The sequence below is a fragment of the Leuresthes tenuis genome, unplaced genomic scaffold (genome assembly GCF_036924035.1).
Source record: "Leuresthes tenuis unplaced genomic scaffold, fLeuTen1.0.hap1 SCAF_13, whole genome shotgun sequence".
Classification (NCBI taxonomy): Eukaryota; Metazoa; Chordata; class Actinopteri; order Atheriniformes; family Atherinopsidae; genus Leuresthes; species Leuresthes tenuis.
In genome coordinates, this window is record NW_027325367.1 from 11,809,358 (window position 1) to 11,836,677 (window position 27,320).

At 40.3% G+C, this 27,320-nt stretch overlaps 3 protein-coding genes across 3 annotated transcripts; 1 reads left to right on the forward strand and 2 right to left on the reverse strand.

Moving 5' to 3' along the window:
• Positions 1–2,517: 2,517 nt before the first annotated feature.
• On the reverse strand, positions 2,518–9,843 carry kif25 (kinesin family member 25). Its single transcript, XM_072362594.1, has 15 exons — positions 9,775–9,843; positions 9,578–9,643; positions 8,310–8,423; positions 8,041–8,182; positions 6,404–6,507; positions 6,208–6,293; positions 6,065–6,104; positions 5,914–5,981; positions 5,758–5,832; positions 5,464–5,610; positions 5,143–5,319; positions 3,903–4,057; positions 3,571–3,816; positions 2,941–3,096; positions 2,518–2,716 (listed from the first exon to the last, which is right to left on the reverse strand). Exons 1-15 carry the CDS (start codon positions 9,841–9,843, stop codon positions 2,565–2,567), a joined length of 1,797 nt encoding a protein of 598 aa, XP_072218695.1. The 3' UTR covers positions 2,518–2,564.
• Positions 9,844–10,223: 380 nt separating this feature from the next.
• On the forward strand, positions 10,224–12,715 carry ccdc167 (coiled-coil domain containing 167). The gene is made up of 4 exons (XM_072361826.1): positions 10,224–10,349; positions 10,520–10,614; positions 11,140–11,192; positions 11,406–12,715. The coding sequence occupies exons 1-4, from the start codon at positions 10,299–10,301 to the stop codon at positions 11,522–11,524; spliced, it is 318 nt and encodes a 105-aa protein (XP_072217927.1). The 5' UTR covers positions 10,224–10,298; the 3' UTR covers positions 11,525–12,715.
• An 11,347-nt stretch (positions 12,716–24,062) lies between these two features.
• Positions 24,063–26,815, reverse strand: gpr6 (G protein-coupled receptor 6). Its single transcript, XM_072362343.1, has 2 exons — positions 26,541–26,815; positions 24,063–25,472 (listed from the first exon to the last, which is right to left on the reverse strand). Exon 2 carries the CDS (start codon positions 25,445–25,447, stop codon positions 24,443–24,445), a length of 1,005 nt encoding a protein of 334 aa, XP_072218444.1. The 5' UTR covers positions 25,448–25,472; positions 26,541–26,815; the 3' UTR covers positions 24,063–24,442.
• Between the last annotated feature and the right edge of the window lie 505 nt (positions 26,816–27,320).

The following is a 27,320-nucleotide window of genomic DNA, read 5'->3' on the forward strand; positions in this document are numbered from 1 at the left end:
ACAAACCATTCAACACCACTGAAGGCAGCTTTTCCCTCGGATCCCCGTTTTTACTGTGTACCTGCCCTCTAACGAGAAGCCTCTCCTCGTTTGGTACCGCAGCAGCTGATGTTCAGAAAGAGAAATTCTGTGTGATTCAGCCTTTTTGAGGCCTAGAAGATACATTATGCCTTGTTTTGGCTCATTTCTTAGAAAATGTCTGCCATCCTTTTCCATTACTTTTTTTTTTCTTCTATTTGCCTTATTGTTCGTTCAAAACGTATCGTTGAGTTGATGAATGTATTGTGCTGTTACTACTTACTTGCCTGCGCTTGTATGGATTTGCTGTTTCTATGTTTGGGGGGGGGGCACCCTGGTTTAAAAAAAAAAGAGGATTAGATCAATACTGTATAACATGTAACTTATGTAACTGTTGACTGTAACAGTTTGCTTGACTTAATAAAAATCTAATGTCATGTTTCAGCTCTACAGGTGATGGTTTTCTTGTTGAGCTGAGTTTGACTTTGGGCCCACTCAGTTTACATAAGTTTACATAAAAACAGAAATGAATCTGAATCCATGCTAAAACTTTGTTTTCTTCCTTTCTTTAAGATTCATTGATGTACCAAAATGTGTCAGCTGGAATCAGTTTTACTTCACTTTTGATTTGCCTTAAATCATAGGTGAGACTCACTGCAAAGCTCTTGAAATGTTGCTTTTATTTCAAAATGAGCACTTCTCTGTACTAAGCTCCTAGCATATATTTGATAAAATGTAAGATGCAAAAGTTAAGTCGTTATCATCATCAGGTCCTATGTCGTGACAAATGGAGCCAAAACGTTTCGGTGGAGACTGAACCTCTGCTCCTGACATCAGAATTCTAATTGGTTCAGAATTGACTTTGTCACCTAAAGGCACTGAACTGAAGATATTTACTTAATTCATGTGAGGAAATCCTGGAAATGACCAAATCATCCACATCCGGACCCCCACGATAAATCATCAAGTTAGAAATTATCTCTGACTTTGTTAGACAAACCTAAAAAGCTCACGTTCTGTCACACTTTCACATTCCTTTATTTCCATTTTTCCTCACTCTTCTCACCTCTCTTTTTGTCACTTTCTTCCCTCGCATCTCTCCAAACAAAAGATGCTCCTTGAGTTTTCTTGTTTATTATCTTGTCACTCTTGTTACGATCTCGTTTTTTTTTTTTTTTGTTCCGTCACTGTTTATCTCTACGCCTGCAGTTTAAAAAAAACCTTTGAGCTTTCATGTCTGGGTGGCTCATGTCAGCTTTGGGACTGCATGGATTAGAACTTCAATACACCCAGCGCAGTCTGCAGAGTGCTGGTAGGAGGAGGCTGATTAAAAAGCTGAGAATATGTGTAGCTAAGGGGAGGTGATGAAAAAGATTTAATTAGCAGATAAAGTGTTATTTTACTCTGGGATGGTTTCCAAGTGTTTCACCTTAGAGGGAATAATAGCCTTACTTGTTTTCAACTGAAATATTAAACTGGAGTCAACAGAATATATTTGCCTTTGCAAATAATCAACAGCTAAAGTACTTCTCTGATTCCACAGCGGACAGTTTTACAGCCCCCTACTAGAAATGTGTTTTTGCAAAAATATTCTACTTGCCAGCTCCCATCGAGTGACTGTAAAAGAGAAAGCTAGAAATAACACTGCTGCGCCCCGCGTTATCTTCTGCAATCTGCATACAGCTTCCCCACCGAAGAAGAGGTTTGGATAGAAAGCCTTTTGTGAGTCATAAAGGGGACATAATTGGTTAGTTTTAGACAGACGGCACAATGTACTTTAGCACTGTTGTTTATTATCTATTGACAGTAAGTGCTGGAACAAAACTGATACACAGTTTTATACTCTAGCAAGGTTTTTGAAAGATTTGCCACAAAAAAAATGCGATTACACGTTCAGTGTGTATAAATACTAACATAACTGCAGCCGATTATTCTAAAAGTCTGAAGGCAAAGCAGCTGCAGGTATAATAAAATAAATGAGCACATACAGACTACAATGCTTTTGCATCATACAGTGCAGCTCCGTCAAAGATTATGATCTATACATTAATGCTGGTGTAGATAAACACAAGTTTTAAATTGGAAATCAGTAGGTTCTAAATGCAGTATTATGTAACCCAAATTAGACATGTTAATTACACACAGAAGTTTATAATATGCTAAAAACTTCTATTCTAAATTCTACCAAGTTGTACTTAAACAAAATACATCAGTATTTTTTAGTTTTACCCAAAATGTAGCTAATAAAAACAAAACATGTCTTTAGATGTCCAATAATCGCACCACAGAAATATTTACTGCTCAAGGCAGTGAAAATGGGTTTATCCGTTTGATTTCTCAGTTTAAGGTTCCACAGATACAGTCTAATGAACAGTTCTGACACTTAACGCTGCATCATGTAAGAAGATAACGACCATAAGGAAGGATCCTTCATCCCTTTAATGTCGCTTTCTACTTCTACTCTCTTTCTCTCTCTCTGCCTGCATGATCGCTAAAAGATCTGCTTTGCCGCCACATCTGCAAAGATTTACATCCTCCACTGTCTGTCACTTAACTTTGAGTGCATTCGTTCTTCTTTGGGGTCGCTCCTTCTGGACCTGACGGGCCCGTGTGCCAAAAGCAAGAGACTGCAGGGACTCTGTGATGAAGCGCTGCGTCGGCGAGACGCACAGCATCACCAGCAGCTTGGCGTCGCCACCTGGTGGACAAGATGGAGAAGAACATGAGCAGATTTGAATTCGAACATGAGATAAAAAGATTTCATATCTAATTACAAACTTCCACAGTGGTGTTAGTGAGGCAGTGTCGGGATGTGTGATGTGTCAGCAGGATGAGGACGTTGTGAGGTGGAATATCTCTTTACCAGTGGCTTAGCAGGTGTCATTGGTCCTTAAAAAGAATGAACATTAGTTTGTGTCTCACCTATGGCATCCTGTAGCAGATGTGTGAGTTTGCTGTTTCTGTAGGGGATGTGTGGTCTCTGTTCAGCCAGAGCTCCCAGGACATCGGAAAGAGCTGAGAGACTGCGGTTTATACATGACACCTCCCACAAAGCTGCACCCGAACCTCCAGTCATACCTGGCTCAAACATTTAGATGACTGAAAGTTAGCTGATCTGTTCAGTGAAACAGTTAATAGGTCAGGGGCAATTACAGAAAGCTGTAACTTTGAACATATGCTTTGAAGTCTCATTGTTGGAATAACCACATGTTTCATGCTTCAGACTTTTGTTAAAATGTTAAATTTGAGCAGATTTAAATCTCCATTAAGCAGCATGTTCCACCCAAATAAACACCAAATGATGGCAACGGAAATTCTGATATCAAAAACTCAAATGGCGTCAGCCTGTTTAGACTGAAATGTTGCCATATAAGTTTTAAGCTGCAGAATTATCATGTTTTAAAACCTCAAGCCCTATTTTGCAGTTTGCCATACTAGGATGGGTTCATTTACCAGTTAAACTATTACCTAATGCATCCAACACTACTCATGGACCTATGTTCCTATAATTCCTACAAATTCAAAGAACATCCTTCAGCACTGAGCTCCTACCAACACATTCGCTTCCTGCCAGGTCCACCAGTTGCAGCTTAGTCCTGAACGGAGCCTGTGAGATGCTGTGTTTTGGGGAAGGACAAGGAGAAAAACAAGGGGAAGGACATGGAGAGGAGGCGGGGCTTGCAAACAACTTGTCAGGTGAGTGGCGTGCAGCGGGGTTGGCACGACGACAGCGTGGACTCCAACACTCCTTATGAGTGGAGCCCTGCATGTCCTTTTTGGCACTCTGGAGCCTGCGTGCTAAACGACAGAGTGAAGAATGCAGGAAATGTGTCATTGGTGCAAACGCAAACGATTCTGAGAGCGCTTGTACGAATGTGTCTCACCCAGGGCGAGTGCGTCGAGGCTCTTGGAGGAAATGGTGAGGGTGACGATGAGGTGAGAGCGTGAGGAGTCCCTGTGGATGAGGGTGGGACTGTGAGCCCTGAGCTTCAGAATGCTGTTGATAATTTGCATCACCTCAGAGGTATTACGCACAGGCCTGTAAGACAAAGTGAAATTCATTAACATTTTTTAAAAATGCCGTCAATATTCTTTTTTTCTATTTGAATGTGGCTTTGCAGCCACTCTCGCCTGCAAAGGATTTCTTGTCAATTCTATTGCTTGTGTGGTCCATTGTACTATCAAACAAAAGACAATTGCATTTAAAGAGATGACAATAACATCCTGCTATAAAAGATAAGAAAAAAAGCACAAGTGGGGCTTAAATAACCCCACTTTTGTAGAAGCAATTATCTCTCTCTTAATTTCACAGTTCTCTGTAATACAGGAAGCTCTTTATGAAATGATTTGACAGTTTGATTGAATAACCTGATTATTTTCTGTTCTTTCCAAGAAAGTTTGGCGTTCTTAGGTCAAGAATAATTAACTACACCCAAACAAATAGCTATTCTTCTGTTGCCTTTTTACTAAATGTGTAAGTAGAAGCATATTCAGAATGTCCCCCTCTGAGGATGTTAAAAGAAAAAAAAAATAAACAGTTAGTACTTTATCTTTCAGGCATGGAATTTACAAATGAAAAACAATATTCTTCCTCAGTCAGGTTCCAACTTTCTTTAACAACAGTTCACAGCTCAGCTTTGCAGGATGGAGCACCGTCATGGACCATTTTATTCCTTTGAGTTTTTTGTCCTGATGCGACTGTCTTTAAACTGCAGAAGAGGAAAATGTAAGTATTTGAGAATCAAACTGCCAGTCAAGTAATCACTTTGGTGTGTTTGGGTGTGAGCTTTCAGGCTTTCACTGTATGTGCTTTCATATGGTAATAAAGTGCCTCATGGGTTACTGACTACCGCAGATCTCAAAAGAGGCAGACTCCAAAGAAGAGAATGTGGAATCAAGAGACTCACTCTACACTTTGTAAATTCATGGCTGAAAAGGATGCAGTGGTGGTGTCTTTTTGTGGAATTTTTACCAAAGCATGTCACATACATTACATTAAGACCTCAATAAATTGTGTCGACTGGCGGAAAGAAAGAGCATAATACTGTTTTAAAAAAAAAAATCAAAAGCTTTGATATCTCTAAATATAACCCACACAGTCACCTAAGACCTAAATGTACTCACTCATATGTGAGGCAGGTGACCTGGCTGGTACCAGAGGAGGTGGTGATGACGTCCCGCCGCTGGCCCGCAGCGTTTCCCTGCTCATCTTTGGCAAGCAGGTCATACACCTCGTTGTTATACACTTCCATCACCGACACCTCCACAGTGTAACTCTCTGGTGGCTTCTCAGAGATAAGCCTGAAAAACATAAAATAAAATAAAATAAAAGAGTTTCAGCTCTAGATGTGCACTAAAAACATTTAATGAACAAAATCCTACAGTGGTGTCCACGGAAGAGAGTAATTATGATAATTATTAACATTTGGCAGGCATTTCTCTCACCGGAAGACCTCAGCGGCCGCCTTGGGGATAATACCCTGCTGAGCCTCCTGCTGCATTCCTGAGTGCTCCTCCAGCGGCTGGGATCCCATCATGGTGTGAGTTTTCCCACTGCCTGTCTGCCCATATGCCATGATACACACATTATAGCTGCAAAGCACGAAGAGAGATGATATTCAACTATTAGTGAAGCCCTGCAGTCATATCATGTTGCTCAGTTTGTTCTTTTTTCATGTTGTGAAATGATTGTATCGGAATGACTTGAAGTACTTGAAGTGCTTTTCGTTGCACACTCACCCGTCTAACAGGGATGTAAAGAGTGACTTGATTTCCTCAAACACAGCATCCTGGGAGCCATCTGGTCCATGGACCCTAGAAGAAATACATTTGCCAAAATGAAAAGAAGAAAAATCAGAACACACACTGCATCATTATGTCAGCGTTTTGTTTTACCTCTCAAACTCAAACATCTTGTGTTGCACTGGAATCCCTGTTCTCAGGCAATTCACCATCACAGTGTCCTGCAAAAACACACAAAGTGAAAGCACTGCAGCAGACGAGCAGCAATGAATGGGAAGCAATTTTGAGTGCCTGTAAAACTCACATCACTGATTGTATGGACTACTTCTTCTGATGATGCGGGCCTGATAAAGACAGGGACAATGATAAACAAATTTTCCAGCATGATTTGCTCTGATGTCTACATTTTCAGGCTGTGTTTTACAGTGTGGAGACATGATGACGAACCCTGATCCACAGGCGGAGGGCTGGACATGGTCGAAAGATAGAACAGGGCGCACCCTGCAGTGAACCCTGATGTTCCCTCTCAGCTCCTGCAGCAAACAAAACCAACCGTAAGGCATTGTTAGATTAGCTGCGTTTATCTGTCATCCCTGACTGATGAACAGAACACAGGCTCTTGCACTAAAACATCTCTCCTTACCACCAGAGCGTTGTGAAGTTCTTTTCTCCTCTGCCTCTCCGCTCTGCACCTCTCCCTCTCCTCCTCCAGAGAGTGCTCCAAAGCTGCAACACGAGCCTGCAGATCTGGACACGAGTCTTCTATCATGAGATTCCACAGAGATATTCAACATCCAGTGCATCTGCCTGTTTTTACACCGCACCGAACACTGGATCAGCTCTAGAGAGAAATCTGATGCATTGCAATCTTAAAAACCTACAGCTCAATCAATTTAAAGTTCGGCAAATGAAACGCTTGTATATGCAACAATCAACTCTGAGTAAATCTTTGAATTCAGGCAAGTCTTTTACCTTTGAGCACACATGTACACACATCATACAAAAGTAGTTTGTGACTAATTCTTAGTGTGGACACCTAATCAGCTCAGTACAAAGCAGAGGTTGTGGAGCCATTAAACATCACCCAACAGTCTGAGAAAAAGAACATACTCAAAAGCAAAATCCCAAGTGATACACAAATGAAATCCTCTAAACAGAGCAAACAGCAGAAAATAACAACTGGACTTCTCACTTCTCCCCAACTTTATCAACTAGCATCAACAAAGAGACCTCAAGAAAATACATTTTCTTTGAAGCAGCTTATGGTACATATGGTGCATGTGTGCTCAGGCTTAGCTTGACTGGCGTGTGTGACAAGATCACTTTCCACCAATCGTGTGAGAGGGGCTGACCAGCTGACTAGTGGGATTGTATAGTACAGAACAGCTGTCCACCTTCACTGATCTGAAAGGACAGGTTGGGAGAAAGCGAAGGGGAGGGACTGCTTGAGAGGATTATGTTGACTGAGAAACAGGAAGCATGTAGCTTGTGAATCACTTCAGAATTAAAGATGCACAGATTGAGCAAATTACTGGAAGAGAGTGGCAGAAAACATTTCCCTCTTTTGAAACAAGTTCAGACTGAGGAGCTCTTAAACTCACTGGCTGGGATTTAAAAACCAAAAGTGGCATATGAGATTTTTTTTAAAAAAAAAAAACTCTTTTTAACAGATCAGAATAGATTTAATGTTTCTTGATAAACATTTGAATCAGTGGTCATTTTGGCTCTTCGGAGTTACTTTGCATATTTTATGGGGGGCTTTGTATATCCATGCAATTCATCTGCAGTGCTTCGCATTGTGTAAAGTCAAATGCCTGTTGTCTAATTGTATATTGTACTTGTACTAGTGCAAATTTCATATGGATGTATGTGAGCTCTTTCAATTGCGAAGCTACCCACATGTTTGCGCAGCCCTGAATGAAGACATCATTTTCAGCTCTGTGCACAAAAGCAACAGCGTGTTCCATTATCCAACTTGTACGATGATCGAACAAGGACGCCGAGAGGCGATGAATTCACAGTAAAAGTAACACTTGCACAGTTAACAGTTAATTTAAAGTTCTCTAGAAAAGGAAATCAGCGAGGCTGCTCTTTTGTTCCATCTATCTTCACCCAGGATTCCTCCCAAAGTCCAAATTTTCAAGGTTTCGACAGTAACAAGTAGTTGAAATTAACCTTAAGTGTCAGCTAAAGAAAGCTATTTCAGACATGTGACCTCCAGGAGATGTAAAAGATGCTACATCTATGTTAACTTGTGGTTCCACACATTCAGACACTCACCTTGAAGTTCATCTCCATGGCGACCATTCAGACAAGAGGTAGCTTGCTCGACTTTCTCTAGCAGCAGCTTGCTCTGCTCCTCAAACTCTGAGGCAAAGCTCACGTACGCCGCAAACACCTCACTCAGGTCCTGCTTCACAGCCTGCCATCGATACACAGGACAAATCTCGTGTGTGTGCGCTGTGTGTGTATTCAGATTACCTGCACCTGGATTTTTTTTTTTAACATTCAGACCTGCAGAAACTTCCATGTACAAAGCAGACATGTACCTGGACCTGAGAGTGGAGCTTTACAAGGGCTGACTGGGATATGTTCCTTTTCAGCAGGCGACGGCTCTCGGCCTTACTGTCCGCTTCATGGTTCCGGCGTAGTTTCCCTAAACACTGACAAGGATAAAACAAAAGGTGCAGTGATTTAGTAAAGCATTTACAAACAGAATTGGAAATACAGCATGCAAAGCAAAAATAGAGTTTGTAAAATTCCAGTTAGACCGAAAGCCAATATCTGGTATATTTGACCACCTTTATTCTACAGAGCCTGAACCCTATTAGACAAGCTTTCTTGTCATTTCTTAATAGTCTTCAGGAATAGTTCTCCAGGCTTCTTGAAGGACTTTCCAAAGCTCTTCTTTGGATGCTGTCAAGATGATCCCACACTGCTTCAATAACATTAACGTTCAGGTTCTAGGGAGGATCAATCTCTCCATAAGACCTGTTTCCACTGATTTTCAGTCCAGCTCGTGTCATTTGTCATACCCAAGCCATTTCTCCCCGTTTCCCCTTCCTTAAGAATGAATTCTTGATAACCATCCTTCCATGGAGATCATATCTAACAAAGCTTCAGTGAACAGTAAATGGACCGACTCTCTGTTCCTGTGTCAGGTCTTTGCTGGAGGTTTTTTAACACACTGTCATCTGCTGTAGATAGTCATTTTAGGGATTTTCTGCATACACACTGCAAACCATGCTAAAATATGCCAACTTTGGGAATCCCCTTGTTGGTGCAAATTATTTTTAATGTCTATGAAATTAAGTTATCGGACATTTTTTCATGGATGCAACAATAGAAATGGGAAGAAATCATGTGTCTTTTACAACAGACTGCTAGTAAAACAAGTGCCTAATGATTATTGTTCTTCAATTAAATCAGTTATAAGTGGCTTGAAAACTAATTAAACTAAGAATTAGTGAAAAAACAGTGAGAAAGCCTCCATAAAGTCTGGAGATCTCTAGACCACTTCAAAAGATTACAAGAGAGTCATGCTCATCATACTCACATTCTTCTTAAATTGAATTAATAAAAATAATAATAATCACACGATCCCACTCAGGTGTTTAGAGGCAAGATAGTCCAACAAAAATATCAGCAAAGATAAAGTTAATTCAGAAAAAAATCTATCATATATATAAATATGCATACATCATTCTACACGAGTGAATGAACGTAATAATAAGGTGATTTTAGTAGAAAATAATAAAATAAAATTGATGGATGGAAGCTTAATCCTGTATGTAATTAATGGCAGCAATCTCCTTACCTCAGCAAGTCTTAAATGAAGGATAGCGTTCTCTGTCTCCAGCTCAAGTATTCGCTCCTCTTTCCTCTGAAATACAGTCAAATTTGTCCACGAACAATATCACAAGCAAACACAAATGGAGCTTTAAATCAACTCAAATCGCCATATCGAGCAATAATCCCCCATGTCACCATCACCAGCCGCACACAATCACTTACCCTCAGTTTGTGCTCTAACAGGTGCACCTGATGTGCAAATATTTGGTCACGGTTTATAAAAAGAGGCATTTTGTCCCACAAGGAAATGACCCAACGCAGTGCAGACTGTCTGCTCTCGTTCCTTTCCTCACCTCCTGGTCAAGTTGTGTCTTCTTAGGTCATATAATCCGATTAGTAAAGACCAACAACAACCCCTTAAATTCAATTACCCGTGAACATATGAACACTGCGAAGTGTGCACTTAGAGGGGAGGTGGCAACCTCTTTGGTGTATAATTCTCTTGCTTTATTGTAATAACGGCTGTGTTTTATGATTGACCCAAAACGCGACGTCCACGCACACAGGTCACGTTCATTTTTATGGACGCATTTCGCAGACAGGGGGCACCAAAGCTCCCAAATGAGAGCTGCGTTACAACAGAGAGGTAAATATAGCGAAGAAGACTAACATTTCCGCATAGTCAGAGCGTGAGTTGTGAGCCAGTGTTGGCCAGTTGTACTATCAGTTCTCATTTTGCTCACAGAATGGCTAAATTAAAAGAGAAGAAGCGAGAGAAAATCAGTATCGCAACCGAGGTACAGTATTTTCAGCTTCGTCTTTGCACTTGCTCGCTTGTGGCTGTGAAGTTGACGTTTGTTTTGGTGCTTGACATTCATTCACCGTGCCGCCTGCTCCTTCTCCAGGGTTTATGGTCTATTTCAGGTTACACTAACCTCGCTTCATGTCTCACCTGTGACTACCGTAGATTGACCGTTTGGAGGAGAAACTGGCACGTTGCCACGACAACCTGGAGAGGGCGGAGTTTAAGAGCAGGAAGGAGAGGCTCTCTGAAAATGAAAGGTGAGGATGGAGCACTGATGCGTCATAAACAAATGTACAAACAGCAGTTTACATAGATACAGTGGAGGGATTCTGACCAAGCGGGCGTCTGGGTGCGTAAAAGCCACAAGAACTCTTACACTGATTGAAGTTGGCAGACTGAGGCAGTAAAGGCATTTTTATGTGGTCGTTTAACATCTGTCAACATCTGTAACAAGTCACTGCTTGTATTGTCAGCAGTTTTCTTGCATTTCTTGCATTTGTGACTATTTTACCTCCCTACCTCTTTGCTTGTAGTTTTTTTCCCTCATCTCTGGGGTGGTTTGTCTCTATCTGTGGTTGTTTCCTTTACTCTGTGTTGTTCATTTGTCTCTGTAACAGTCTCAAAATGTCAGTGACGGCACAGACAGACCAGAGAGACACAGTGGGTTAGAAAATATAGCCTCCAGTTTTTAGATTTGATCTACGACCATCTTACTTTGCTGCCAGAGAGTGAAAACCCAGATAACGATGCCTTTTCTCTTTTTCTCCCTCTCTTTTGCACAGACAAGAACTAGAGGATGAAATGGCAATCATGAACGAGAGGGTGCAAAAGCTGGGTGAGCATGTGCAAGAAATGAGTTTTTCCTTTTCTCTTGAATAATTTCTTCTTTGCAAATAGGAGAAAATACAATATGCAAACATCTAAACTACTACAAAAACCAGGAAGGTCTCTTCCGACCTGCTAGGCCACATTGTTTGGAGAAACAACTTATGGCTTAGTCTGCCGTACCGTTTCACCCTCGTGCCAATTTTGTGTTTTTTGTCTCTAGGCAAGGAGCTGGAGTCATTAAGAGGTGAAAACAGGAGGAACATGCTGCTATCAGTCGCTCTGCTGGCTGTCAGCGCTCTCTTCTACTATATCTTTTTCTGCAACGAGGATGAGGCATGACACCACCAAGGATCTCAGGGGAAGCTACGGGGAACAAGCTCAGGACTGATGTTGTTAAGGATTTCATATTGGACACGAGGGGCTCGTCTCATTTGTCCACTTTGTCTCCATTCTCTTCCATCCTGTGACTCAGAAATCAATCTCAGTGAAACGTTTTTAAAACAAGTCTTGGCTCCTAAAATGCACTAATAGGAAAAAGCAACTTTGCTGTAGGAGCTGTAAGCGAGCATACACTCATGTCTTTTTGGCATCTGCAGTGTCTGAAGGGAGCCTGACATGTTAATCTCACTTTGTAAATTGAAAATAAAGCTCTTACAGGCACTACCACAGACGGCTTTAAAGCTTGCCTAACAGAAACGATTAACCCTTTCCTCGTGTCTTATCTTGCGTCCTCTGTTCACATTTCTGAAGGGAGGGACGAACGCATGAGAAGAAAGGTCGAGGAAAGCAATCACAGATCTAAAAATTTGGAATTGGGAAAAGGGGGAAGGACTAAAACATGCGGAACAAAAGCCAAAGAGTTGTGTTGATGAAATGGGTAAACTCTGCCTCCAGATGGCATCATTGCCATTTCAATATCTCTTCAGGCCATAAAGCAGGGTTCACCCTGTGCTGTCAGAACCAACCTCAGCTTCATTAACTGCATATATGGATTGTGAACCATGCTTGAAGCTTAATAATTATCTTGCAAATCAAAACATGCCGCATGTGCTTATGTGAACCGATAAAGAGGGCTCCTGGTTAGATGTGTGCGTCAAATAATTGACTTTAACCTGAAGGGAGTTAGCATCTTTTGTCTGTATTGACAGCATGTTGTTTGTGCTTAAAGAGCTTGTTGCCGTTCAACATATAGCCTCATCAACCAGCTGAATGTAAAGCTTTTCCTCCGCAAAGCAGCCTATAATTACAATATATGAAAGAGAGGTTTCATGACATGGTGTCAGGCGTGTGTCCTCTTTTCAGCCATATGTGCGATGATGCATGGTAAACTTGATGTATGATACATTTGATTGTCTTTATACAGTAAGAGTGAATTGCAAAGAACTTAAAAGAATGTTTTTCTTTATTGTGTCACTACTTTGTGCTATTCATGCACCTGTGTCCTAACAAGAGCTTGGGAAAACGTGCCTAACACTCATAAATGTGTTGTTTAAAAGAAATGTGTCAAGTTTTGGTTTTTTTTTGCCCTTTTTTTTGTGTGTGTCATTCTTTTTCACGAATACATTAAATACTTTGTATCCATTTTGGAACATATTGTTTGTGGTGCATTACTATTTAAGTTATTTTGCCGACACGTCACAGCTTGGACTTTTCTGGAATTCATCATACTCGACCAACAGTTACTACAGCTGATGAAACGACACTAGATAAGATTTCATGTGTGCAAAAAGTGTGAAGTTTGATGTTGGTGGAGCCCGCCCACTAATACGGACAGGATGTGGTCGGTAGGAAGCCGTTTAATTAAAAAAGCCGTAGGGCCTTCTCCCTGTTATGAGAACTTTAACAACATCCCTGACACTGATTCTCTATACTTTGCTCATAATGAGTCGCTGAAGGAACAAAGTCAGAAGCATTTTGGCACGTCTGCACTACATAAACCATGTTACCATTAAGGACTGAAACTGATTCAGTGGGTAAAATATTGGCTGCAGCTTTTTTTTCTATTTTTTTATCAGTTGATCAGCAGCAAAACATCGAGTCCCATGATATATATTCATACCACAATATACCATGTAATGAAATACCACATATAACAACCTACCTGCTATCATTTAAGTGATGTTTTGTCCATTATATGATTGGATTTATGTATAATATGATGAAGTAGCTAGATGTGGTTCTGTGATTCATCCATCCCTTAGTTATACCCACTTAATCCTCAATTTAAAATGCTGAGAGCTGACATTGGAAGAGAAGGCCAGATCGCCTCAACAGGTCTCAGACTCCTCACAGACAGGCAACGATGCCTTCTCACATTTACAGCCTGCTTAATTCACCGGTTAACCTAAAATGCATGTCTATGGTCCGTGGTTAGAGAATCCGGAGAAAGCCCAAGACGACCAGCGTGTTTGTGTTAACCATCTTGCTGTGAGGCAACACTCCTAAGTAATGCACCTGCTCAAATGTCCCACATGAGATACCCTGTTGAATCATCTTTCATTGTTGCTATGACTGCGATAAACAGTTAACACCATAATGATCTGCAACAGAGTGTTGGTCATTCTTTGTACAACTCAAGAGTTGCTGAGCATCCCGCTCTTCGACAAATATGCCCAAATCAAAGGCCACGATGACGTCACAAAACTAAAGACACTCTTAGCGGACAAAACAGCTTAATTACATGCCATACAAATACGAGTTCATTTAGTTTAATTTACAAGGTTCAGACCGCCAAAGCAAATCTACACAAGCACTAACACTCATACAAGCAAAAGTGAGCACAATCTACAACTGAATGCACAACTCTAAACCTCAGAAGTTTCCACTAAACTAACACACACACACAAAGCAGGCTCAAGAGAGGTCATCATATGCTGCCGCATGCTACTCCTGTGGAAGAGGTTAATATTACTATAATTCTAGACTTTCCCAGTTCCCTTGCAGATTGAAAACTTGTGCTACCTTACCTAAATGTATGTGTAATAGACAAATAGAGCAGCAAAGTGGACTGTGTTTAAATGGCCTTGGGTGACTGTGGGGTTACGCTATTTCATCCCTCTTCCACGCAGACAACACTGTTGTTTGTCAGTGTGGTTTCAGACAACACATTGTTGATTTTAGTCCATTTTACGAGACTTTTATGAGAATAAAGAATATGGTATGTAACCATTTAATCAGAGTAATCTGTAATATGCTGCTTTTGGGGATCTTTCATCGTGGTGGGAATTGTTTGTGTGTCCACCCTCCTACACATTATTATCGCTGACACAGACCTCGTCACACCTCCACATGCTCATTCTCTCATCCCCAGATAAGATGCATGTAAACACGGCCATTATGCAACACTTGTGCGGGATTTAAAAGATGATTACTGGCCCTGAATAAGTGTGCTTATTCGGTAATGTGTTGATGGTCTTGTATACGTAAATGTAAGCGTTTATAACAAATACACATATTAGATAAAACAGCAACGTGAAAACAAAACCATCTGCGTGTAATACACAAAATATCCTCACTTTTGGTCAGCTGCTGGCGGTTCAAACGTTCTTCCTTGAATATACAGAGGTCAAAGTCAGACTCTGACCTCATGTTAGCTTTCATATTCTTTAGTTAGAAAAAGGACACAACTGATGTTCAAGTGCTCTCAATGCAGAGGAGGACCAATGTGTACAGTGAGGCCAGATGTCATTATGTAAGATCGGTTCACTTGATGACATAATCTGGGTTAATATCAGGTTCGGTTGTACTGAGTTAGATTTTTCCAACAAGTATGATTAATGTCTAAATGTATGCAGCGGCAGTGCATTGTGAACATTTCTGTGTTTTCTATCACTGGTGGAAGACGCTTTGGAATCTTCTATATCTTTATAACTATCATGATAAGACATGTTCTATTGCTTTGAAACTTTAATTTGAAAAATGCAGGCATATTATCAGCAGCATTAAAATGCCAAAATCAAACTACTCAGTATGAAGGACAGTACTCTTTTAAATTATTGCAATATCATTGACAAAGGTGTGAATATTTAAGGCTTCATAATCTCGAAGTTTATGAAGTTAGAACTCATTTTAGAGGCTAGATGGTGGATACATTTGCAACAGGGGATCGTGTTTCATGAGCCGATGATCCGGTTTGAGTCTATAAACTCATTTTGGGACATTTTGTTTGTTTTGTCACTGCAGACAGTTTGTGTCAGTTTATGTTTATGCAAGACAGACGTGAGGCCAGTATGTGGTAGCTAGCACATGTTATTTTAAGGATGCTATCACCAGGGAAAAGGTTATTTAGATGTTGGGTTAGCCTTTTTCAGTAAGGAAGTTAGCAAGATGACAAGTCAGCAATTAACCTTAATCATATATGAAAACCATATGATTAATTTCCAACCCTACATAGCTGTTAGAAGGATATTTGTTTAGAGTTGGATATTTTCCATGAATGGAGGTGATATGCATCCAACCCAAGCTCTTGAATAAAACCCACTGCAAGGCTTCCATTGTTTCTCCTCATATCTTGTGAGTAGTAGTTATAAATAAGCAGTGTTATGCATACTGTAAACATATTGAGGAATGCTGTTTGAGTGTCTACATTTTCTATTTTCTAACATACATAATTCTCGGTCCTTTCAAGCATCCGTTTAATTTCTGTTGCCATTGCAGGAACTAACAGCAGCAGCTCAGACTTATTATATTTTAAGCTACAACACATCCCTTGGCTTGGCGCATACATTCATTTGGATGTGAATTACTTTGCTACATTTCTGCAGTTCCACTCTAGTCATTTAACACGATGTCGCTTTTTGAGCGACAAGTAAAAGCATCTGAAGCTCATTTCTTTCAAATGATCGGCTTTAAAAAAAGGGCTAATGGTAAGCATTTCAGTCATTGTGCCCGGATAATCATGTAAGACATTATCCTGAGAGTCTCAGTCTGGTCCTGGCTGAATATACCTTTCACAGATCATTTCTGCTTTAGTCATCACTGCTGCAGTTAAAGAGGTGACGAATCTCCCAACGGTTCTCTTGAAAAGACGATGAGGGCTGTGTCAAGTAGAGGAGGAGGATAGTGGGGTGATGGAGGTTATTCATGGTGAGGGACAGAGTTAAACACAAAGTGCCTCAGAGGGGTTGAGCTGCCATGTTACAAAGGTTGCCATACTTTGTACTAACCTAATTTTAAGGTTCACAGAGCATTGGGAAAAGAAGATTAATGTCAGACGGTGGAAACTGATGGCAGGTAATGAGGCTGAAGGTAAGGTGAGTAAACCAGACTCACCAGACAGGATGTGAATAGTCTGCAGCCGCATTAAAAAGCAGCACATTCAGCTTTTGTGTTTTGATCTATCTTCTGAACTGTCTTATTTTCTTACAGGTCAAATTGACCTGTTTCACACTGCACAATGATGCTCTTTCTGTTCATTTGAGGAAATGTAAGGAACTCTTCTTGAGAACGGCAGGTTTACGTCACTGAGCAGAATAACTGAGATAATGTTTTGGTCATTCTGACCTCGCTGTGGAAATGGACTTTAAATTGGTGTTCGGTTGTAGCCTGAATGTGCTTGATCTTTGATCACGCATGGACATACACACTTTTCCCAACAATTTTTCACTCTCAGTAATAAAACAAATTACAAAATGATGTTATGAGGAACAGCATTGATGAGACTTTCCTGCCCTCCCTCCTTATTTTGATCTACACACAACAGGCATGTTGTATAATATTGAACATATTTTATGTTCTTATCAAGTATTATCACCCAATGTGGAATTTAACTTAATCCTCGACACATGCTTCTGCACTCTTTTTTTGTGTGTGTCCCCACTGCAGAAACTGTAGCCAATTGCATTTAAGACAACTACTTTTTGGAGTCTTTTTAAGTTCCAATCTATTCCAAAGAGTACAAAGACCAAACAACCTCAGTGCAGTTATTGGTTAAACACAGGACTCATAAACATCTTTAAAACCCTTCCCATATAAACCACATTATCAAACTTGCCCTTTTAGAATTTAAACAAAACAGAGGAATAGACGAGCAGCGAAGCTCAGTGTTAACTTGCCTGATATCTTATGGGATTACAGCATTATTATCCAGGACTCATCTATCAACAGCTGGGTGGCCACATAACTTTAGCCGTCCTATCTGATATGCAGATGAACGCAGAGAAAAAGCTCTAAGAGCTGTGCTGTCATTCAGAGAACACCACGAATCCCAATAACCCTTAGAAATAGTCAGTAATTACTCACAGATTTGACTCCAGTCCTGGTTACCAAGATCATGAGCATTTACAGAATTTTCTGTGGTGGGGGGGGTTCAAAAATACAGAACTTCAGACACCAAAATTACAACAGCTGCACTTAAAAATTAAGATTCATGTCACTATAGAAAAATGCCACTTTACACCTACAGAGTTGGTGACATAATGTGAACCATGAATAAGACCAAAGATGGTGTCACTGAAAACATTTTGACTCATCATGATACAAAAAGCACAACTGTTGATGGCAAACTGCACGATAGAGGCAGGGCCCTGTGATTTATCTATTTAATTTGATATCTGCTAAGAGACAATCGATGGCTCTGAACCAACAAAACCTCACCCCATCCACTTCCACTCCTTAATAGGTAGCTCATGGCAAATCAGTCAACATCAGTCTAACAAGGAGGGGACCCATGTCAATGGGTTCTAGATTAACTATTCAGACAGTCATTATGAGGCTAGCCCTTTTTATCAGATTGTTCAGATTGAATCACTGGCTCTGATGCTACTACCTCAACAGATAGCTGACTGCACTCTCCACCACAGACTTAGAGAAGACATGCAACATCACTCAGCAAATGGTGAATGACCTAAGCTTCCCCAAGAAGTTTAAGTTAAACCCACAAGGACCTCTATGTCTTGTTTACTTCAAAATAAAGTGATTGTTCCCACACCAAGCCACAAAGTGGTTAACCCTGTATTAGATTCTTGCCCATCAATGATAAACCTCACAATTGAGTGTTACTGGAAATGAAAGATCAAAAGATCCAGGTGTCTTCAACTCCAATCCCACGCTGATTAAGATTAAGATTAGATTTATTGTCATGCACATTACAGGGAACATACACGAAAATTCTCCTCTGCTTTGAACTCATCCAGGTTGGCACCTGTTGAACACATGCACAGGGTCACACACTCATAGAGACAGATGCCATACACTGGAGCGGCGGGGGGAGCTATTCACATGGGCGTATGGTGCCTTGCTCAAGGGCATCTGTGCCAGGGTAAGGACATGGACTGACGCCCCTCCAGCTGTCAGTTTCACCAATCTTTTCAGTGGCGAGAGTGGGAATCGAACCGCCAACCTTCCATTTATCGGACGATCCACTCGAAAGACCAGAAATTGCATATGAACTTTTATCTTGCTTTCAATGTCAGATTTTGCGCCCAGTTTTATATTTCACCACAGAAGTTTCTGATTAATTTTTTGTCACTATAGATACTTGACATTCATCAGAAGGAAGTCGCAGTGATGCAGCTGTTTGAGTAGCTCTTCTTCTTTTACATGCTAAGAAAAGAGCATTGTATTGGGACCTTTGTTCTTTTTGTAACTTATTGATAATTCAGGAAAGATAACTATGTTCCTCAAAGATTTGTTTGTTAGCGCTATATAAATTGAATTGAATTGAATTGAATTGAATTGAAAGAAAATCAGCTGTTGTCCACAGCTGGCCCTCACCTGAACTGATAATGCAGTGGCTAAATTGGCCCAAATTAGAGTCTGTGCTGCAATAAATCTAATGGTGTCTTTAATGCATTTCCGACAACTGTACTAAATAATATTTAACTTCTTAAAAAATGGAATAAAAACATGGGGGATAATCAGTGATCATCAGGCATAATTTTGATTAAGCCTTGTATAAATACAGTGTACCTATACCTAAAGTACTATCTATCTATAAAAGACATTCTGCCTTTTTATGTGTTGTTTAACTTCTAAAGTAAACATAGTTTGGTTCCAAGAGTACAAACCTTAAACAGCATGTCGCTGAGTGTCCACAACACTAATTGAGCCCATTGTACCTTGAAAAATGTCCCTTAGTCACACTGACCACGTCACACAATGTTTTTCTAAGAAAGCAGAGGGTGAGGACTGAGGGTTTATGGCTGCTCTCTGTCTCTCTCTTTGCCTCACTCTCTAACACTCTACTAAACACACTCACATACGTTCACATACTCCTTGAGCGCTGTGCACACGTTACAGACAGCATACAGGCAGCACATGCACACCCACCCTCAGTCTGGTAATTCACTCATGACAAATCCAGGTAGGTGCCAGGCTGCTAACAAGCAGACTCATAAGGCGCCGTCCTGTGCCAATACGTGCCTACACACACACACACACACACACACACACAATTACACACAGATATTGCATCTTCTGACAAAGAGATAAGAGTCTCTATCAAATACAGAAAATCTGCTTAGCGGTAAAAGCTTTTATGCTTTCGGTGGGTGTAGGCGTGTATTGCTCAAGTTGCAGGAACTTAGATCTGTTAACAGACACAGTAACATTATGGTGACTTGCTATCTTTATGGAAATAAAACGCAAGTTCCTAAGTTATAGGTACTATAAGAACTAGATTTTATGAAAAAAAGTACTTTACGTAAGTTTAAGAGAAATACATGCAAGGCAACATGCAGCATTATCCTCCGATGTCATGGAAACACGGCTCTGTGTGCATGTGAGCGTGTGTGTTTATCATGGTACAATCCACTGTGTGATAATTATTGTGGCATCACCTTCACATAAATATGAAATGAGAGCCTAGAAGGGGAGTAAAAACCAGCTGCTTGTGCGATTACACAATCAATAGCACCAGAGGATTTTCCATCAAACTAATGACTAACACTGGAGTGCATTTGCTACACCATTGTAATTAATGTTATTAATGAGGGAATCATTCAACTGTGTACTTTAGTAATTGCCCCGAAAGCCACGCAGGTTTACACTGACCGAGCATTACATAATTCAAACGGTGCTACCAGTTTCTATTTGATCTAATGCATGTAATATAAAAGTGAAGGACCATAGCTGGATTTCAGCGTTGCTAACATTAGCCTCTGCAATGATAAAGAGTCTGTTTGTCCAAGGTGAGGACACAGACAGTTGTTTTACATGATTTTTATCTCACAAAACTAGTTGTAGAATATAACATAGAATGTGGTCCTATAACTGAAATCCATCTGCTGTCAAGACAAAACTATAAACATACTGAGGGCAGAAAAAAGTCTAACAAGTCCTTGTGTCACACAGCTCCCAGGTGTGATAAGATAACTGTTAGAGGAAAAAACACTGATAAATGCGTAGAACCACCTTTGGGTCCAATAATTGCCAACATACTTTGTGGAAGTGACTCAGAAAAAACAAAACATTGGAACTCATCACAAATTCAGCTGAGGGCTGTGTAGAGATGATGGGCACACATTCAACAAATGCCTCATACAAACTTGAACTAATGTTCTTAAATGGGATTAAAAGCAGTTTATTTGAGTAAAAATATTGATTCATCAGAATTCTCCATTAAAAAAGGGCATGTATGAAAAATCCTTCTCAAGTAAAAGTGCATAAGCATCAAAATGAAGTTAAAACTTTAGAGTAAGCTTTAATGATAAGCTTTAATAAGCCTGCAACTATTGTAGCTGTGGGAGGTGGTGCGGGTTTGAAGCTTGTTAAATCATCCACTATTTGAAATGTTCATCTTTAAAGAAATAAGAAGCCTAACTAAATCTGTCAAGTGAATGTAATAAAGTAGAAAGTATACTGTTTTCTGCTGAAATGTGATAGAGGGGAAGTTCAAGTAAAGCATGGGTACCTCCATTTTTTTCTTAAGCAAAGTAAGAACTTTCCATCACTGATTAATTTATATATTTTTAGAAATGTGGTGCAGCACATTTTTGTATAGACATCTCTGGGTTTAATCCGCTCTCAGCTTAAATGTAAAAGAACAAGAATGTTAGTAACCAGCCCATGAATAAAATTATAAAAGTATAAAAGTATTTTTAGCTGTTAAAATAGCAGTTAACAGCTAAAAATACATGTAATCTAAATCACATCTGGGTGGAGAGCAAAAATTGAAAAAGAAAGGCAGAATATGTGCAAATGGTGCAGTTGTTTGCTCACAAAATCACAAACTAGGCTTCAAAGATGACAACATGTCCCAGGTTGTTTCCTCTGCCCCAAATAGTGTTTGTGAATTTAGCTATTCAGGTCTTAGAGGAAATTGTTTCTTCAAACATCATTTGAAGCTAAACACTTGGGAGAAACATTGGACTAAACTGGCACAGGAAGTCCACAATATGAAATATGAACAACTTCTATTTTGTGACAGTGGGACAAACAACAGCTGCTTGATTCAACCGTGAATCACAAATGATCATAATAAAATTTTGTCCACCCCAAAATGTTGTTGAATTTAATTTTTTGGTTGTAATTGACTAATGGTTATTTGAACGTGAAGTAGTCTCCTATTGAAAAAGAGTGACACTCTTTTTTTCAAATCGTCTTCCATTTTCATTAGAAATGTCACAGTCTATGACTTTAAGCTCTTAACACTATTCTGCAACCTTTTTCAGTGTTTGACTTTCTAGCCCTGTAAAGAAATAGGGTTTTGCCTGATTCGGTGGTTGATCAAAAGCAACATCTGCTGAGGTGGAGAAAAAACCCAAAAAACAAGGTGAACAAACATCTCTCAGAGTGGCTCGGCCTCAGCGTGCGGTCCATTAGTGGCCTTCAGCGTGCCTCACCTTTCCCCCACTTTGTCATCAGCCCTGGGCTGACTGCAGGCAGCTTCCACAGAGGAGACTGTTACACTTGATCACAAGCAGGGATCACTGTTTTGTTGTGTGAGAGCTATTGTTGAGGTCTGAGGGGAATAATGCCACCCAGCAGATAAAAGATAAGAGTTACAAAGAATATAAAATCAAGTTTTGTTACATAACTAGAGCTGACCTGAAGCACATACCTGTGAATGTCAGCAGTGAACTGAAATAACAATGTAATATTTACTGCAGTGAAGCTTTTAGGAGCGCAACTGTGCTTGCAAACGAAAACCTAGAGAAATCCATAATCTAACTCAATGTAACAGTGAATTTTATCTTGGCCGCTTGTCTGTGGAATCAATGGCATCTCTTGCAGCTTTACACTAGTCCAGTCATTTATTGGAAAGTTCACAATTACTATTATTTGTCTGAGGTAACCCGTGGCCACTTCATTAGAATTGAATTGCACGTTAGTGAATATGACTTAAAAACAGTTGAATCAAACTTTAATACAAAGTTTAACGTGTACAAATTTTCTACTTTGGTTACCTCTGATTCTTTTATACACACTGACATCAAGCCCTACCAACAATTCCAAGCAAATTATCCTCCATCCAGTTAAAGCTGTAAACACAAACATGACAGAAGGTACTTTTCTAGTGTACAAAGGGCTTCTTGAATTAATGATTTGATTAAACAAACATTTAACAATCTATCTTCCCAACAATTTGTATGAAGGAAACCAGCCACTAAGTGTCACCTCATTAATACCATTCCCTCAGGCAAACACGGTGATGGTAGCATTATTTTGTGGGATGTTTTTCTGCAGTAGGGGCTTCTCTTGATCCTGTTCAGGATTGAGGGAAATTTATTCGTTGGAACCATACAGCAGCCCTGACAGAAAAACATTTCCAAACTTTGAAACTCAACAAGACAGCAACACAAAGCATACTGCCAAGAAAACGCAAGAGGGGCTTCAGGAAAATTACAGGAAAGTCCTGTTAAGGGGAAAGGAAAAAGGGGCACCATTACATTTTCTGTTCACCCCCAAAAAATCAGTTAGAACTTGACGTGCTATTTATTTTTATTGTATTTATTGTTTAGTTTTCCATTGCTAAATATCACTTAATTTCATCTAACATATATCAACTACAGATGTAATTTAAGTGTTGCCACATTTAAAAAACACAGACATACAATGAAGTTTTAGTCCTACCAACACCACCAACATGTACTGCTGGGTGTAGAAATAATTTAATAAAAGCAGCATCGGTCTGGCATGTAAAACCATTTATGAGGAACAGATAGCAGTCTTTCTCTTTAGGTCTCCTTGTCTACAACGGTATCCTCGCTCCCATTTGGCACTCTGATGCCAGCCGCTACCTGTTTAAACAGCCCCAGCCAGATAAACTGCTGTATTTGTTGCTGTGGAGTCTTTACAGATCACTTGATTTGTCACACACACATACACGTGCATGCAGCTGTTTTACTACCAAGTTATAACTGGAGATGTTGCTGAGATGAAGGGAATTGAGGCTACAGACTATACAACCCTTCTTGTACCCAGCACATCATACCCTTTTTTTTCTTCTTGTAACTAGCTATTGAGGCCAGTAAAGCTACATAGTTTTGACTTCAAGCTTATATCATACTTACTGAACTAGGAGAGGAGATAAGCAAAACAGCTCAAAAGATTTTCCACACGGAACATGTTTTCACATATTTGAGGTATCTTTCTATATTTGCCTCACTCTTGTTCACACAGAGACTGAGAAAACCAGTCGATTGTGTCTGGGGGTAAATTGAAGCTATTTTCCAGTGCAAAGTATTTGCTTTCTCAGTGAGCCATTAGTCTCTTCAAACAGACCCACCTGTGCTCCGGAGGGAGAAGCTGACACAAGATGAAGAGGAAGTAAAAAAAAAAAAAGAAAGAAAAACAAGTCAGTTGAAGTGCACTCCTTCAAAGAAATGTGCAAAGATAGAGACACACAGCGGAGTGATAATTGGATTGGATGTCTTTATTCGTCTTGTACAAAATGGACATCAAAGACAGTACAATACAAAATAGAAAAATGGCACAAGGTATACATATCAAACATTTAAAGACATTGAGAGCTGTACAATACTGCTTTGGCATTTGGAAAAAACACCTAATAAAGTGCAAGATTAATTTTCAATTCCTTTTTTTTCATCTAAATACATTCACAGGTTTGTTTAGTCTTTTTTTTTTAATACCAGAAGTCTTGTTCACAGCATTTCTAAACTCTCACCCTAACTTGTGTTGAGAAAAATTCAAGTGCAGGTACAGTGTGCATGCCCCATTTTGTGTCTGTAAAGCATTCACTGTCAACTGTAAGCAGATTGTCAATGATCAAAGGATGGTTTGTCTTTTTGCTCTGTCTTTTCTCATGCACACATAGACACACAAACGTACACACATACACACTGAAAGAGCACCTTTTTAGACCTCACTTGGGGACCTGGACCTATAGGTCCCTTTGGCCTGAAAGCAGCCACAGAGAATCATGTAGATGGAACGCTGGATTTCTGTGTTTCTGTAGGCGTAGATGATGGGGTTGATCATGGAGTTGTAGGTTGCTGGCAGCAGTGTAGCATAGGTGTAAACTGATGGATAGTCCCTTTCACCCACCAGACAATAGATGGCAAAGGGAAGCCAGCTGGCACCAAAAGTCCCCAAGATGATGGCTAAAGTGGACACCCCTTTCTTGGTGGCCACATAATGTGAAGTGGCAAAAAAGTGCTGCTGGAGGGCAATCTGGTGGGCGTGGTGGCACACAATCTGGCAGATCTTGAAGTAGAGGGTCAGCATAAGCACAAAGATGACAAAGAAGGAGGTGGCTAAGAGCATGACGTTGCTCCGGGTCAAAGGGCGGACAATGCTGCAGGAGGTTTGCTCTTGCAGGCAGTTCCAGCCAAGCACCGGCAGCAAGCCAAGCAAGAGAGACACCCCCCAGGTCCCTATTAACATCAAATGTACATACTGCAGTGTCTTTTCTGAGAAGTATGTCAGGGCATTGTAGAGGGAGAAGTAACGGTCCACAGTGATGGCTAAAAGGCTGCTGATGGACGCAGTGAAGGACGCCACCAGAAAGCCTACAGTGATGAGACTGATGGTCTCAGATGAGATGACATACTGAAACACAAAGTTCAGGATTAATCCCATGCCGGCCAGCAGATCTGCTGTGGCCAAGCTCCCAATCAGTACAAACATGGGAGTCCTTAGAGTGGGTGTGTAGAAGATGATTGCTACCACTATGGCATTTTCACAGGCAATGACAGTGCCTGACATACATAGCATAATGTCCCAGGGGTTGACAGGGAATTCTAATGGGGCTGTGGAGAATTCCAAGCTACCATTGCTGTCCAAAGACTCAGCCATCCATGGGAAAGCTTGTCCATTCACAGGAGTCGCAGAGGAGTCGTTCACCAACAGTGACTCATTCATAGCTCCCCACTGTCGTCTCTCGCTCCTGTGGGCAGAGGAAGAGCAAGTAGAATGATTAGTAAAATTAAAAATGTGTTGAATGTGTTGATGAATTATGTTATTCATCACTTTTTGAGGAGGTAAAAGGACAGCAGTGGAGGTGGTAGGGTTAAGTTGTTCTATTCAGTTGTGCTTACAAGCTTAAACTGACCTGCAACAGTAAGTGCAACTGTACTCACAAATGGCAGGTACAGATAATCACACAAAAAATTGATTTAGAATCAAAATTAACAGCTGAGTTGGATTGTTTAATTATTTAAGGACTCTATAATCAATGGTAGACCATCTGTTCAAAGACAGTCATGCAAAACTTGTTCAGAAAGTCCACGTTTGATATCTGCTCAATAGCGAGACATTTAAAAAAGAATATATTGGCTTTTCACATGTGAAAGCCCTGCGTTAGAATAAAATGCATTCTGACGGAATGCCTTCCATCAGACAAAACCAATGGAAAGCCAAATTTCAATGTCCCGGTTTTCAGTGTCTTTGAACAGTTTTCAATAAGACGTTTTCTTAACTTTAAAAAAAAAGAAAGAATAATAAAATTGGTAGAGGATGGAATCACTGCCAGTTAATCACTTCACAGAGAAAAATAATCGTTGTGGGGTGAATTTTCCTTTGCGATGATGGCGGAGCTATCCGCGGTTCTGAAGCACCACCAACTCTTCTCACAGAAAACGGCAAAGGATGAATTCAACATCATTAAATGTCTTTTCGCCCGTATTATAGTTAGTCTATGAACTATTTTTAATTTATTTTTTTTGCTTTGATGATAACCTACAGTGTGGTTGGCAACAAGTAACTACAAAGAAATATTTGCATGATCTATCCACTAAACAATGAAAAAAAGCCGCTCCATGCTCTGCAGTGCCCTCTAAATAAAAGAATAAAATAGGTTCCCTAAAGTATACCTCACGGTATTAATTCATAATTCCTACGCTGCTATTCTAGAGCGACATTAAAGTAAAATACACCATATGCTACCGGTACAAACTTGTACTTCTCATAACCTTTCGGTTTGGAAGACGACTTCTGAAAAGTTTAGAATACCTACCTCCGTGACAAAATGGTTTGGGATGAGCTTTTCGCTTAGATCTGTGCCCCTCGCCTGGAGTGAAAATATGAATTTCAAAACGAGATAATGCCACGGTTTCCTCTTTGCCGCGCCTCTTTGGTCCTTCTCAAGTGAAGCCCTTGATTTTGTTGTGGTTCCCAGGCATGGGACGCACACTTAGGGCAAGAGTGGTGTGAAGCATTGGCTGGTGTTCAGCTTGGTGAGAAAGGTGAATGTGACGAGGAGTAAGAGGAAGAAGAGGACTAGAGGGGAGCGACCAGAGACACGCCAGGGGAGCTTTAAACCCTGGTAACGTCACGGCAGACTCTTCGTCCCTCCCTTGCATCAAAACTGCAAACAGTAACCTTAAGGGAACATTCTCTGAAGGTTCCCGCATTTTCCATCCAGAAGATCCTGGGAGGGATTTGAAGCGAACCCTTAAAGAACTGCTGACAGATTGACACAGCTTGAAAATGCTTCAGATGGTGCATCAGCCATGTAAATTAGAAAATCAATTGCATCCTACATTTTAGCAGCAATCATTTTAGGAGAGTTGTTTTGTCTTAATTTCTCTCCCTTTAAATAAAACGTTTTTTTTTTGTGAGTTTCAGTGCATGTCATGTGTTGCCTTAAAGCTAATAAATGAGCTTTTAGGACCATGTTTACCACTATGTAGCATCCCCTCTTCTCTTATGGTGCCTTTTGTTGCCGCCATCCCAACTTTTTTTGAGACATTTTACAGCCATGAGATCCAAGATGAGCTCAGGATTTTCATGAAAC

Coding starts and splice junctions, on each gene's coding strand:
- kif25 (XM_072362594.1), bottom strand. CDS start 9,843: ATGCCTCTTTTTATAAACCGTGACCAAATATTTGCACATCAGGTGCAC. Junction 5,320..5,463: donor GCGGCCGCTGAGGTCTTCCG/GTGAGAGAAATG, acceptor TATGTTTTTCAG/GCTTATCTCTGAGAAGCCAC. Junction 3,817..3,902: donor CCTCGACGCACTCGCCCTGG/GTGAGACACATT, acceptor TCTGTCGTTTAG/CACGCAGGCTCCAGAGTGCC.
- ccdc167 (XM_072361826.1), top strand. CDS start 10,299: ATGGCTAAATTAAAAGAGAAGAAGCGAGAGAAAATCAGTATCGCAACC. Junction 10,615..11,139: donor AGGCTCTCTGAAAATGAAAG/GTGAGGATGGAG, acceptor TCTTTTGCACAG/ACAAGAACTAGAGGATGAAA. Junction 11,193..11,405: donor CGAGAGGGTGCAAAAGCTGG/GTGAGCATGTGC, acceptor TTTTGTCTCTAG/GCAAGGAGCTGGAGTCATTA.
- gpr6 (XM_072362343.1), bottom strand. CDS start 25,447: ATGAATGAGTCACTGTTGGTGAACGACTCCTCTGCGACTCCTGTGAAT.